Raw genomic sequence first — 15155 nt, forward strand, 5'->3', positions numbered from 1 at the left:
TCACCTTGACTTGCCTCTTCTTGCCGACTTTGTGGACCCGCCTCCAAGCCATTTGAGCTGCATGGATTTTATTCGCCTACCGCCTCAATCTGTGACGCACATCGACTTGTCCTCACCAGCTGTACCTGACGGTAATTACGTGGTCGCACCAATTTCGGCAGTTATACTTACGCATGGTGTTACCGTGCCGCACACTATGCTGACAATTACTGGCCACCGCACCTGCCTTCCCCTTGTCAATTTCGCGCTAACCGCGCAAGTTCTGCCCCAGGGGATTTCATTGGCTATAATCAGCGCTTTACAGTATGATGAGATCGAGCCATTCCCAGTGGAAGATCGTCCCAGCTCAGCCCATACCGTGACGTCATCGCACGGTACTGACGTCGACATTGAGAAGATGGTTTCCTCTGACCTTACACCTGTTCAAGCTGAAGCCCTTCGCCGCGTTCTTGACAGCTATCGCGACATTTTTGGCTCTGGCAATCGACCCTTAGGTCAAACGTCCGTTGTGACCCATCGCATAAACACTGACGATGCGAACCCTATTCACCGACGTCCATATCGTGTTTCTGCATCCGAACGAGCTGTTATCCAACAGGAAGTCAAAAAGATGCTTGCAAAGGACATTATCGAGCCTTCCTGTAGTCCCTGGGCTTCTCCCGCCGTACTTGTCAAAAAGAAGGATGGAACGTGGCGTTCTTGTGTAGATTATCGCCATTCGAACAAAATCACAAAAAGAGGACGTCTACCCTTTGCCACGTATTGATGACGCTCTAGACTGCTTGCACGGTGCCACTTATTTTTCTTCTATTGACTTACGGTCCGGCTACTGGCAGCTATCCGTCGACGACATGGACCGAGAGAAGACTGCATTTATTACCCCTGACGGCCTTTACTAGTTCAAGGTGACGCCTTTCGGTCTCTGTAACGCGCCCCCCACCTTCGAACGAAAGATGGACTCTTTGCTTCAGCTGTTCAAGTGGTCCAGCTGTTTGTGCTATCTGGACGACGTCATCGTTTATTCGCCCACATTTGACACGCATCTAGACCGTCTTTTAGCGATTCTTGACGTGTTCCGCCGCGCCGGTTTCCAGTTGAATTCGTCAAAATGCCGCTTCGCTCGCCGCCATATCACCGTCCTTGGACACCTCGTGGACGCCAGAGGCATACGACCTGATCCGGACAAAATTCGTGCCGTTACGAACTTTCCTGTTCCGAAGTGTACCAAGGACGTTCGTAGTTTCGTAGGGCTGTGCTCTTATTTCAGACGCTTTGTGAACGATTTTGCGACCATCGCACGTCCTCTTACCGACCTCTTGAAGAACGACGCCCAATTTTCTTGGGGACCTGACCATGCCGCATCTTTTTCGCAGCTCACTACTCTCCTTACCACGCCTCCAATTCTGGGCCACTTTGACCCGTCTGCCTCAACGGAAGTTCGAACTGATGCCAGTGGTCACGGCATAGGAGCAGTGTTAGCACAACGCCAGCGTGGACATGATCGCGTTGTAGCCTATGCCAGCCGACTTCTGTCACCCGCTGAGCGCAATTATTCAATCACAGAGCGCGAGTGCCTCGCTGTTGTGTGGGCTGTTGCAAAGTTTCGTCCATACTTGTACGGACGCCCCTTCTGTGTCATCACTGATCACCACGCGCTCTGCTGGCTATCCTCGCTCAAGGACCCCACGGGACGACTCGCTCACTGGGCGTTACGCCTGCAAGAATATACCTTCTCTGTTGTATATAAGGATGCCGCACCAGCTTGCACCAGGATGCCGATTGTTTGTCCCGCAACCCCGTCGACGAACCGACTGATGCGGACGCCATCGCTTGTGTTTCCTCTGTGTCCCAGTTGTTTGAAATCGGCAACGAGCAACGCCGCGATCCTTCATTACGAGCCCTCATCGACCATCTGGCGTCAACGCCTGGCGACGCCTCTCTCCGGATGTTTCTCCTTAAGGACGGGACATTATACCATCGCGATCTCGATCCACACGGCTTTGATCTTCTGCTCGTAATTCCATCGCACCTGCGTTCGACTGTCCTCCAACAACTTCACGGCGCTCCCTTGGCTGGACACTTGGGCGTCTCGCGCACATACGACGATGTACTCCGTCGATTCTTTTCGCCGGGTCTCGCCCGCTCCGTGCGCCGCTACGTTGCCGCTTGTGAGCCCTGTCAGCGCCGGAAGAAGCCCTCCACACATCCAGCTGGTTGTCTCCAGCCGATCAACATCCCACCGGAACCCTTTTTCCGTGTTGGTCTAGACCTTCTTGGACCGTTTCCTCGCTCGGGCTCCGGAAATAAATGGGTCGCCGTCGCTACTGATTGTGCTACGCGGTACGCAATCACCACAGCCCTCCCGACAAGTTGTGCTACTGACGTTGCTGACTTTCTGCTCTATGACACCATTTTAGTGCACGGTGCTCCGCGCCAATTACTCACTGACCGTGGCCGCAGTTTTCTGTCGGCAGTCGTCGAGGACATCCTCCGCTCCTGCTCTACAAAACACAAGTTCAGCACATCCTACCATCCACAGACCAACGGCCTCACGGAGCGCCTCAAGCGGACCATCACCGGCATGCTTTTGAAGTATGTTGTGACCGACCACCACGACTGGGATCTTCACTTACCATATGTGACGTTCGCGTATAATTCATCGCGTCGCGACACCGCCGGCTATTCACCATTCTATATCCTATATGGCCGAGAACCCGCGTTGCCCTTGGACATTTTGTTCCCCTCGGCCACACGTTCAACCACTGAATACGCCCGCGACGCGATCGCACACGCCGACCACGCGCGCCAGCTCGCCCGCACCCGTCTCGAGGCCTCACAGGAGCATCAGAGACGCCTCTATGATTGCCACCATCGCGACGTGCACTTTACTCCGGTTTCTCAGGTGCTTCTCTGGTCACCTATTCGACGTGTGAGCCTTTCCGAAAAGCTGCTGTCGCGCTACACTGGCCCATACCGTGTGGTGCAACAAGTGACCGATGTCACGTATGAAGTCATCCCCGCCGACCTGTCAGCGTCATCGTCGGCTGCAAGTGATATCGTTAACGTGGCGAGACTAAAGCCATACTAGACACCTTTCGCCGCGGATGTGTAGATTAAGCACCGGGGCGGTGCTTCTACTGCCAGGGGTGATGCTACGGAACAGCCACCACAGTGAGGCTGCACTGAGGAGCAAGAAGACGACGTGTGTGCCGGCTTGATATATATATATATATATATATATATATATATATATATATATATATACAAACGAGGAGAGGAGGCGAGAGAGGAGAATCCGGCAACATTGATGCCTTCAGGTAGCATGTGTGGGTTTATTGACCAGTTGCCTTCACCGAAAAAAGATCACGTTCTCGTGACGCCTGCGCAAAAAGGACGTTCCACGTCCGCCGCCTAGGTATGTAGGTGGTGGCGCTGGCTAACACTCCCAGGGTTCTACTAGGACACATACATACCCGAAATGTGGATGGAGAAACAGCGCCGCGGTAGCTCAATTGGTAGAGCATGGCACGCGAAATGCGGAGGTTGTGGGTTCGGTTCCCATCGGCGGCAAGTTGTTTTTTCATCCACTTTATTTTCCAGTAATTTATCATTTCTTTATTTAATTTATTAAGCACAAGTAATTTCCCCTATGTTGTCCTTGTCGTCATTGTTAGTTGGCTTCATATCATATGACTATATATATTGTTACGTCCAAGCGCGTAAAAGGGACGCGGGGATCATGAAGAGAGAAGAACGAAGACTGTGCAGCGGCCATTCCTGTTGTTCGTAGCCTGCCGTTCCTGCTCTCGCACGCCTAAATAAACCCCTTTTCCCCGTGCTTGTAACAAATTGGTGGAGGTGCGGGGGTAAACCTCGTAACCACGGAGCCTACGCTGCTACAACTTCGCCGAAGCCATCGACTGGCCGGACTTCCGCCACCCTCACCTGACATGCCTGAATATGCCTGCCAGATTCCTGAAGGATCTGACGCGGCTTCAAGGCCAGCACCTGGTGTTCCGTGGCAATATTACCGGGTGCCACTCACTTTCGGAGGAAAAGCCGGAGAAGATGTCCACGAGTGGCTCACGAACTACCGAAGGGTGAGCCGGTCTAACGATTGGAACTCGACCACACAGTTGTCCAATGTTGTGTTTTCCCTTACCGACACAGCGCTCGTCTGGTATGAGAATCACGAAGACACGCTCACTTCGTGGGAGCTTTTCGTCGAGGAGCTCAGAGCGTGTTTTGGAGACTCTAGCGCAAAAAATAAACGCGCTGAACAGACGCATTCGCAAAGAGCTAAGGTTCCCGGCGAGCCCTGTACGACTTATATCTAAGAAGTGCTGAAACTGTGTAAGATAGTCAACTCCCAGATATCTGAAGATGACAACGTTGGACATTTGTTGAAAGGAATAGCCGAAGATGTCTACAATTTTTTGACCGGCAAGGAAAGCTTGGATTCCGTGTCTGACGTCATTCACCACTGTAGGACTTTTGAGTCGCTGAAGATGCGACGGATAATACCGAAGTTTGGTCGCCTCGCTAATGTCACAACGGTGGCAAGTGTAGACCCGAGCTCGTGTGTTGACATTCCATCAACAATACGGCAGATTGTTCGGGAAGAGTTGCTCCATCGGGAAGAGATGTACCGTTGCACACCCGGCATCACTGATGCGTACTTACCACACGAGATGAGAAACACGGCCGTTTCGACCGCATGGCAACCCACGGTTCACTCAGCGACCGTCGAATATAGGTCTACCTTACAAACGAGAGGGACCATAAGCTATCAAGATCATGACTACGACCAATGCCCTTGCCGCACGCACGCCTCCCGGCGACAGCCATGATGAATGTGAACCACCTGCTGGCTGTGCAGTCGACAGCAACATGCGTGACTGCGTGGAAGAACATTTGCGGCATTTGCCGGTGTGTTTCCAATGCGGTGTCACGGGCCACATAGCGAGGTTTTTCAATCGTCGTCCAACAACTTGGAATGGTCGATCGGAGTCTTCAACAAGGACCACACCTCCTATGAGGACGACTCAACAGCCGTACACCACCTCTTGGTCAGCTGGCGTCTCTCCCGGCAACGATTATTGGCAGAGAAGCTACCGGAGCCGCTCGCCGGCATCTGACAGGAGTTTGACGCCACCGCCGACTTCTCGTGCACCGCGTTTACGTCAATCTCCATCGCCAGTGCGCCGCTCCTCCTCGCCTTCACAACCGAAAAACTAGCTAGCGCGGCCGTTGAGGGTGAGGTCGCCCGACACGTGCTATCGAGAGAAATGCCCCTGCAGTTGCTATGATTAAGAACAAAGTGCTTGTACTTGTTGATGGTGTTCCTACAGTGGCTTTAGTGGATACCTGAGCAACTGTATCCGTAATGAGTCTCGGTTTTAAAGGTCGGTTGGGGCGTAAAGTTGTATTTCGGTGGGACCAGGCTGCAACGTTTTGTGGAGTGAGCGGCGAGTCGTTGCGCCCTGTTTGTGTGTGCACTGCTGAAGCATCCTTGGCTGGTGGAGTTTTCGCGACGGAGTTTGTAGTTATTCCCCGATCGACGCACGAAGTGATTTTGGGCATCGACTTTTTGCGGCAGTATAGTGCGACCGTTGATTGTCGCACGGGGGAAGTTTGCGTCGATGGCCATGTTTCGTCAGGGGCCTCAGAGGACACCTGCAGTCAAGATGAACTTTGTGTGTCTGCAGATACTGTTGTGCCTGCGTCCACCTCTGTGTGCGTGCCGGTTGTATGTCGCGGTGAAGTTCCAGACAGTTTCGATGCCTCCGTAGAGCCAATGCATCTAAATTGTGTGAAGAGGAACGTTTTTGTCCCTTATTGTGTGGTATCCATCGGCAACGGGCGTGCTGGCTTGTGGACAGCCAACTGCTCGGCAGAACCCGTCCTACTTCCAGAAGGCTTGAAACTCGCCTACATTACAGAATACAAGTCCTCGTCCGTAGCCGTACTAAAAGACCCGCCGTGTGAGCCTGCTAACCTTCGCCACGTCTCAGACAAAAAGCTTCTGTCTATGATAAACAAGTCGCTTAGCACAAGGGAGCGCCCTACATTGGTGCATACGCTTTCTAAGCATCTGTCAGTGTTTGACTTTGCACAGCCGGACAAAGCGTTCTCGATTCCCGAGTCACGAACGCGCCATACTATCGATACGGGATCTGCGCGCCCGATCAGGCAAAAGACTTATCGCGTGTCGCCTAAGGAGCGGAAGATAATCGGAGCACAAGTGAGTGACATGATGAAAAATGGGATAATACAAGAGCCCTCGAGTCCTTGGGCAGCTCCAGTCATACTCGTCAGAAAGAAAGACGGTAACTGGAGATTTTGCGTCGATTATCGAAGATTAAACGCCGTGACTAAGAAGGATGTCTACCCGCTGCCCCGGATTGATGATGCAATTGATTGCCTTCATTCGGCCTCTTATTTTTCTTCAGGTCATAGGGGACACGCCTGCGAACGCTGTGCAGCCTCGCCCACCACATCGACCACCAATCCCTATATCGACGGAGCTGCCAGGTGTCTCGAAGAATCGTTCCCCAACATGTGCCCTACAGCAGACGGCAGTCTCTCTCCTCCAAGAGAGACTTTGGGACCACCTTCACATTTTCGTCGATGGATCCGTGATACCGGAGACTGGCTCATCCACAGCAGCCTGCGTTGCACCGGCCCTACGAAAGAGCAAGCTGTGCCTTCTCCCGGGGCACGCAAGTTCTACCACAGCAGAGTTAGCAGGACTCCACCTTGCTGTGGACCTACTTGCAGAGGAGCTACCAGCGACCCAGGTAGCCATCTTCTGCGACTCCAAGGCGGCGATGTTCTGCCTGCAGAATCCTGACAGGGCTAGCCTTGGGGTAGCGCTGCTCTCTTCAAGACTGACAGCCCTTCAGGACGCAGGATGCTCAGTATCTCTGCATTGGCTACCGGCACACGTGAGGATCCCGGGCAATGAAGAGGCGGACACTCTGGCAAAAAGTTCCCACCACTCAAGCGTCCCCCTCAGCCCTGCTGTAACGGCCGCAGACTTCTCGAGCTACAGGCTGCGCCGGTACATCATCCCTGGGCCGGCCTCCACGGCCTCTTCCACAGCACGGCCTCCTACGAAGGGATGCCTCGTTGCTGCTCCGGCTGCGAGTTGGCTGCTACTGGACGGCAGCCCGCCGGCACCGCCTTGGGAAAGCCACCTCGCCAGCCTGTGCCTCCTTTGGTGAACCAGAAACTCTCGAGCACCTCCTGCTGGCCTGCCCTGCTCACCTGCAGCACCGCGGTCGACTTCTGCAAGAGTTCCACCGCCTGGGGCTCCTATGTTCACGACAGGAAGATATCCTCTTCCCCACTCGTAATCAGCTACCAGCCCTCCTAAGTGTCGTCGAGTACCTCGACTCGTCGGGGCTCTCGGCGAGATTATAGGACATTTCTACAAAGACGGATGGCCTAACGGCCATCCCACCACCTCGGGCTTCCTGATCGGCCACTACTTCGCTTCCATCTCTACGTCCCCCTACCTTTCTCCCTCCTACCCTCTCTCTCTTTTAACCCCATCCCCTCCACCCTGCTGGTGCTGAGCCGTGCTCCCGCATGGGTTGCAGAAAATAGCGCCAGCCTTTTCTCCTTCCCCACAAGAACCACTTCTCTCTCTCTCTCTCTCTCTCTCTCTCTCTCTCTCTCTTATTTTTCTTCAGTGGACCTGCGCTCAGGATATTGGCAAATCCTGATACACCCGGCAGACAAGGAGAAAACAGCCTTCATAACCCCGGATGTATTATTCGAATTCAATGTGATGCCACTTGGGTTGTGCAACGCTCCAGCAACCTTTGAAAGGTTCATGGACACCATTCTGCGTGGGTTAAAATGGAATATCTGTATGTGCTATCTTGACGACGTTGTTATATTCGGGCGCACATTCAATGAGCACAATACGCGCCTGGATATTGTCCTCGACTGCATCAAAAACGCTGGCCTAGTTCTGAACCCCAAGAAGTGTAAATTTGGTGACCGTTAAACCCTTGTGCTGGGTCATCTTGTTGACAAAGACGGTATCCGGCCTGATCCCCTCAAGACGGCAGCTGTTGATGCATTCAGTGCACCGCAGTCAGTGAAACAGCTTCGTAGTTTTCTGGGTCTTTGCTCTTACTTTCGCCGATTTATTCCTGGTTTTGCTGACGTCGCTTATCCTCTGACAAATCTGCTACATAACGACGCACGATTTGAGTGGACACCCGAGTGCGAGTCTGAATTTCGTCAGTTTAAGTTCCTGCTGACCTCCCCACCTATTTTTCACCACTTCAATCCTACTGCGCAGACAGAGATTCACACAGATGCTAATGGCGTCGGTCTGGGTGCCGTCTTGGTCCAACGTTATGACGACCGTCAGCACCTGATTGCTTATGCAAGCCGCGCATTGACCAAACCTGAACAAAATTACACGGTGATAAAGCAAGAATGTCTCACTGTAATCTTTGCAGTTCAGCGATTTCACTCGTACTTGTACGGACGCCCATTCCTAGTCGTCACAGACCACCATTCCCTGTGCTGGCTCGTGAACCTTCGTGACCCTTGTGGTCGCCTTGCGCGCTGGGCTTCGAGGTTGCAGGAATATAACTTCACTGTTTCCTACAAGAGTGGCCGAAAACATGCTGACGCAGACTGCCTTTCTCGTATGCCGCTTACCACGACGGACTGCGACGCAGACGAGTTTGATCATCTCGTCGCTTCTGTGACATCCGCTTTTCCAGATATTGATGCGTTCAAATCAGAACGTACACACACCAAATTTGAGCCACTCTTCACTTCCGCCCATTCAAGTGCAACAAGCAGCTACTGTCTATGGGACGGGCTCCTCTACAAGAGGAACTACTCAAGCACGGGTGCGCGCTTCCTTTTAGTGGTGCCGGAGGGTCTCCGGCCAGCAATCCTTCAGGCTAATCACGATGACCCTACCTCCGGTCACTTAGGCATTGTGCGCACCCTTTATCGCGTTCAAGAACGCTTTCACTGGCCCCGGATGCGACATTCGGTTGAGTTTTATGTCGCCAGCTGCATACAGTGCCAACGTCGGAAACGCCCAACCACTGCCCCATCTGGTCTCCTTCAACCTGTGCCGCCTCCAAGCTCACCCTTTCGGCAAGTTGGAATCGATCTGTTAGGCCCTTTTCCAAAGTCATCTAAGGGAAACCGCTGGATAATTGTCTGCGCCGACTATTTCACACGCTATTGCGAGACGGCGGCTATACCATCAGTCACTGCCACCGAAGTGTCGCTCTTCTTACTTCACGCTATTGTTCTGCGACATGGACCACCTGGTGTTATCATAAGCTACCGGGGACGTCAATTTACGGCGGATATCGTGGAAGAGCTTGTGCGTTTATGTAACTCGCACCTTAGGCACTCGACGCCGTATCATCCGCATACGAACGGCCTCACTGACCGCACTAATCGAACAATCACCAATATTCTTTCCATGTATGTTGCGTCCGATCACAAGAATTGGGATGAAGTTCTACCATTTATTACTTACGCCTATAACACCGCAAAGCACGAGACAACCGGCTACAGCCCCTTCTTCCTTCTATATGCTCGGCCGCTCCGGTATACGCTCGACACTGTCCTCCCTTTTTACCACCACGACAATCCTACGGTCGCCGATACGCTATGCCTCGCTGAAGAGGCTCGGAGACTTGCGCGTCTGCGGACTTTAGCATCACAAGAAAACTCCAAAGCCCGCTACGACGCACAACATCGGCCTGTTACATATCACCCTGGTGATCTCGTTTAGCTTTGGACTCCCACAAGGAAGCGCGGTTTGTGCTAAAAGCTTCTGGCAAACTACGATGGACCGTATATTGTCATCGACAAAGTCAGTGAAGTGAACTATACCCTCGCGCACCTCACGGACACTGGTAGACGTTCTGCTAGGACACAAGTCGCGCATGTCGCACGGTTGAAATCATGCACGCCACGACGAGCTAGTTGACTCGCCCAGTGGGCTTTGTCTGCGAGGAGAGGTATATGTTACGTCCAAGCGCGTAAAAGGGACGCGGGGATCATGAAGAGACAAGAGGAGAACGAAGCCTGTGCAGCGGCCATTCCTGTTGTTCGTAGCCTGCCATTCCTGCTCTCGCACGCCTAAATAAACCCCTTTTCCCCGTGCTTGTAACAATATATATATATATATATATATATATATATATATATATATATATATATATATATATATATATATACACAACGGCCAAAGATAGGCATACAAGATGGAGCCCGTACACTGGACTATCGGCGATCGTCGTCTTCGTCAGTCCTCTGATGATCGTTCGCTATTGCAGTGCCTCATTCATTCATTCAAAGCACTGCGCAAATGAAGACGATTATCGAGATTCAGTGGAGCTTGCGCTTGTTTTTGTACTTGCATTTATGCGCATTATAGCTGATAGACGGTTGTTAAGTGCGTGTGCCATTAACGCCCCCTATCCTTTTCGTATTGAAGCATTGCAGAAGTGATGACTCTCCAGAGCAAGTGGAGCTTGCGTTTGCACTCGTATATTTATGCAATATAGCAAACAGACGGTTGTGAAATGCCTATGCCGTTTAAAACCAGCTGTCGCATTCGTTCAAAAAATTGTCCAAATGACGATGATTGTCTTGAGCAAGTGGACCTTGCGCTTGTATTTGTACTTTTGGCATTACAGCAAACAGACGGTTGTTAAGCGAGTGTACCATTATTTCGCCCTCAGATATTCCTATTAAGCATTGCACAATTGCTGATTGTCCAGAGCAATTGAAACTTGCGTTTGTATTTGTATATTGATGCATTATAGAAAACAGATGGTTGCGAAATGCGTATAACATAAATGGCATACATTCGGTCGAAGCATTGCCCAAATGACGATGTCTATGAAGGACAAGTGGAGCTTGCGCTTGTATTTGCATTTTTATGCATTATAGGAAAGAGACGTTTCTTAAGTGCATATGCCATAAATTCCCCCTATCACATTCGTATAAAGCATTGCATAAATGATGATTGTGCTGAGCAGTGGACCTTGCGTTTGTATATATATATTTATGCATTAAGGCCTACAGATTCTGGGTAATGGCGCGTGCCATGATTGACACCTTTCACTTTCATTCAAAGCATTGCGCAAACGAAGACGATTATCGAGAGCAAGTGGAGCTTGCGCTTGTATTTGCATTTCTGTGCATTATAGCAAACAGACTGTTGTTAAGTGCGTGTGCCATAAGTACCCTTTATCACATTCGTATAAAGCATTACACAAACGATGATTGTGCAGAACAAGTCGAGCTTGCATTTGCATTTGTATATTTATGCACTGAAGCAAATAGACGGTTGTTAAATGCGTGTGCCATAAATGGTGCCTATCACATTTCTTTAAAGCATTGCGCAAATGGCGACGGTTGTGGAGAGCAAGCAGAGCTTGAGCTTATATTTGTATCTTTGAGCATTTTAGCAAACCAACGGTAGTTAAATGCATGTGCCATAAAGGCGCCGATTACATTTACAACTTTACCAGCAGCATTGTCTAAAGGACGGCGATTCTAGCGGCCAAGTGGAGCTCAGGCTTGTATTTGTAGTTTAATCTTAGGATGCCATTTTTCCGTGAAAATATTTTATCTGAAGCTAGCTGGAAGCAGCATTTTTCTTGTTGTTTTCTTTGAAACATTGCAGATCCGCGCTTTCATTAAATGCGCAATTGCTGCTCGAAATACCTTTAAGTGTGCGTTATACTTCATATGTGTGTCAAAGATTTCGCTTGTCAGACTTCTAACTGCGAAAGCGCAGCATACTTACAACTTGACGTCATATGGTTTCCCTTCCCTTGCGGCGTCTGCGAAATTCCGCACCATGTCCTTGGCGCACTCGTTCACAGTGACCACCATCTACGAACGGATGCAAAAGGCACCGTAAAGCTGTGGCACAACAATAACACCACTTGTACCACAACAATAACATTGTACTGCATCGAACAGGATGGTAGAACAGGACAGTCTGAAGGAGTGCGCTGGTGCAGACTGGTTCGTACATCATGTGGACGAGTAGAAACAGTACTTGGACGGGAGGAACTGAGGATGGCAGACGAGAGAGGCGCCTATGTCTGTCGTCCTCTGCTCGTCCCGTCCAAGTGCTGTTTGTTCCCGTTCAAAGGATAGTTGTTTTTATTGTGGTCCTGAAAAGAAAGCATATTTAGAAATAAAAGTAACACAGCCATGCGTACTGAATAAGGTGATGCTCAAATCTACCGATTTAAAACTATACTGAAGCCCATATTCGCATACTGAAAAAGCTTGCACGGAGACACGAGACCAATGCCGTGAAATGACGGAGACGAGCGCATGGTCGCTGTCTTTTCTCGGCATTGCAAGCTTTTTCAGTAAGCATTTCAACTAACTAGCCCAAATATCTCCTTTCTCATAGTATCGTCGTGTCTTAAAAACCCGCGTGCTGGCATTACACAGCATCAACCACTGTCAATCAATCTCTGTGTCTCTCATCCTTTGTACGTCTTGCCTGAAGCGCAGTTCGAATACCTTTTAACATGCGCCAACAGAACATTGTTACACGCTTCGACCTCTACGTCAACAGATGATGCAGCCCGATAAGCCATGTGACCAATTTTAATTTTTCGATTCACTGTAATAATAATAAACAATATGGAGATAAAATGACGATAAGGCATCTTGACACAAGGAAGAGCAAAACTTAAATATTTGACATTACGCAAGGGTTGTTTTACCAATTAAGCTACCACTTAGTTAGGAAAAACCAAAGGACCGCACGCTAAAACTGTTGCGTGATGGAGTCAATAAATGGGCAGAGCTGGAGTCGGTTCTTTTGAAGCTATGGAAAGCAGGTGACACAGGCTGTGCGCGTTGGGCACTCGTGTATACAGAGTCGGGAGAAACGACGAACTTACGTTGGCTTAAAATTCATTAAGCAGCAGCTATTTTAGAAAACCAAACATTTTATGTAGGCTGACAATAGGTATGCCACGGCTGATACTAGTGAAAATGGTGCACGTAACAGCGCAGTAAATTGAGCCTGGTCTTTTACTGTCGAAGCAGCAACACGCAGTTCTTAGTGACTTGGAGTTTGCGCTGGCCAGCAGGAGCAGGACGTTAGGCCTGGCTTTGCTGGAGTGCTTGCTCAAAAGAGTAAATCACAAAGAGTAGAGGAAAGTAAGGAAGTAGACGCAACGTGTAGGCTGGACACTACACTTCTTGTATCTTGTGACTTCATAAAGGCAAGTTGCCGCAAAATAGCAGATGAGAGGGTAGGGTGGACTCAATGGACCAATAAAGGAGCATTCCTAAAATATACAGTAAAACAGGTCACGAAAAGTGCCGTATACAACATTGAATAGAAATGGCGTGAGCTCGGCAGAGTGGCTTCAAGCTAATTTGATGTTCGGAATGCTGCACACAAAAAGCCGAAAGGAGCTGTGTGTGACAACAGGTGTTTTACATGCGCAATAACGGAAGGTAACAAGTCTTTTATTTTTGAATATTCGAAAAGTTCTGCTCACGACTAAATGGCATCTGCATTAAGCATAGATATTGTCAAATGCACTTGTTTATTCTTCATTAGTGGATCTCTTTCTGGCGCCAGCAATCTAATGTTATCGCAGAGCTCAAGTGCCTTCATGATCGGGCAATGACTGGAATGTTATCGTTGACTCTCAGTTGTCCATGGTGTCACTGATCTTTGCGTAATCCGATTCCAAGCTCGACGGGAATGGTATTGCACTTTCTCGAAGGTAAGCCAGCACCACAGATTACGAGGGAAGCTTCCACGAGTCATATATAGAAGTCCAGGCGCTTAACCCAAGTACTATATTTCCCCTAATCTGCGCGCCACTATCATTAGGTGTCCCTTCTTTCGGTGGGCACACGTTCGCCCTATAAACAGTTAGTTTCGGTGCTCAGAATTTTCAATTCTATCTGCTTCATCTTCACTACAACGTGGCATCTGGTAAAGCTGTTTGATTGTTTATGTTCATTTATGTTCCGGACAACCCTGCACATTCGCGAAGTAATCGCCACCCAAGAAGCCAAACTATCGTGACTGGCAACAACTCCTTTATATATTTAGATACTGGTGGCTGTGTCCCCGGCATGTGGGAGCTGATGCGCCTCCGAGGCGGGAAGGGCCATGACCTTTTCGCTCCTGCGGCAGGCTGCACCATTGTTTATCGCTTTTAGAGGGCAACTCTTAGGCGCCCATTTGTGGGCTGAGCGTCGGCATCCTCGGCCTAGCCGTGTGAACGCGTTCTTGCCACTGCTCGCGCGTTCGCAGTCTTTTTCCACAGCTGGCCGCGATGCCGCCTATCATGGCACCATTCCAATGCTGCCCCTCCCCCTGCGAAGGCGCTGACGGCACTGGCCCATAGCCAGTGGGTGCGGTGATTTTAGCCTCAAATTATTTACCTCAATATATTCCGCAATGAAAACACGCATGGAGCTGCGCTCAAATTTCCCATTAGGGAGTATCGTATCCGTCGGACACTTTTTTGTTCGTTTGGCTTTCTTTCTTTTAATACTAAAATATTATATGCCCCATTACGCGAACAACCGATGTAGTAGGCGGCGTGACCGAAAGAGGGTACCAAAATTGGCCGACAACGCAAACAGTAAACACGCATCAAAAACGCGCGCCTTGACGTGAAATTCCTCAGGGACGTTCCTGCAAATAAAATAATGGTCTTGAAACAAAATTTTGGTAAATTTCGGTCTGAGAGGGTGGGCGCGTCATTGCTCACGCCACGTCGCAGCCATCTGGCTCACTAAAGGTGCAGCCTAGGGCGGGCGTCAATGGGCACGTTACGGTGCAGTCCATGACGAGGAGGTGGCGCCGCGACATGAGTGCGTTCACGGCGTCGCGAGGTGCAAAAATAGTACAATGCTTTTGCATTCGAGCACGTAAGCAGTCTTAAGTGTATCCGCCAAATTTTCTTCGAGAATTTCTGATTCTTATACAAAAAAAAAAGGGAATGAACGTGCAGGTGTCTGAATTGTTGAATTTTCTTTATATAATTTTGCGGATCCGCAGCTAGCATGTGGCTGTTGCGGATCATGTTGTTGCTGTTGAATAACAATCTTGTATATCCATATCCATACAGTAATTATTATGA

At 50.0% G+C, this 15155-nt stretch overlaps 1 protein-coding gene across 1 annotated transcript in view; it reads right to left on the reverse strand.

Moving 5' to 3' along the window:
• Window positions 1-15155, reverse strand: part of LOC142574424 (cytochrome P450 3A9-like) — a 421036-nt gene that overhangs the window by 213683 nt on the left and 192198 nt on the right. Inside the window, exon 6 of the mRNA XM_075683508.1 lies at window positions 11819-11907. Coding sequence (XP_075539623.1) covers window positions 11819-11907 — 89 coding nt within the window. The remainder of the gene's footprint in view (window positions 1-11818; window positions 11908-15155) is intronic.

The sequence above is a fragment of the Dermacentor variabilis genome, chromosome 3 (genome assembly GCF_050947875.1).
Source record: "Dermacentor variabilis isolate Ectoservices chromosome 3, ASM5094787v1, whole genome shotgun sequence".
NCBI classification, from domain to species: domain Eukaryota; kingdom Metazoa; phylum Arthropoda; class Arachnida; order Ixodida; family Ixodidae; genus Dermacentor; species Dermacentor variabilis.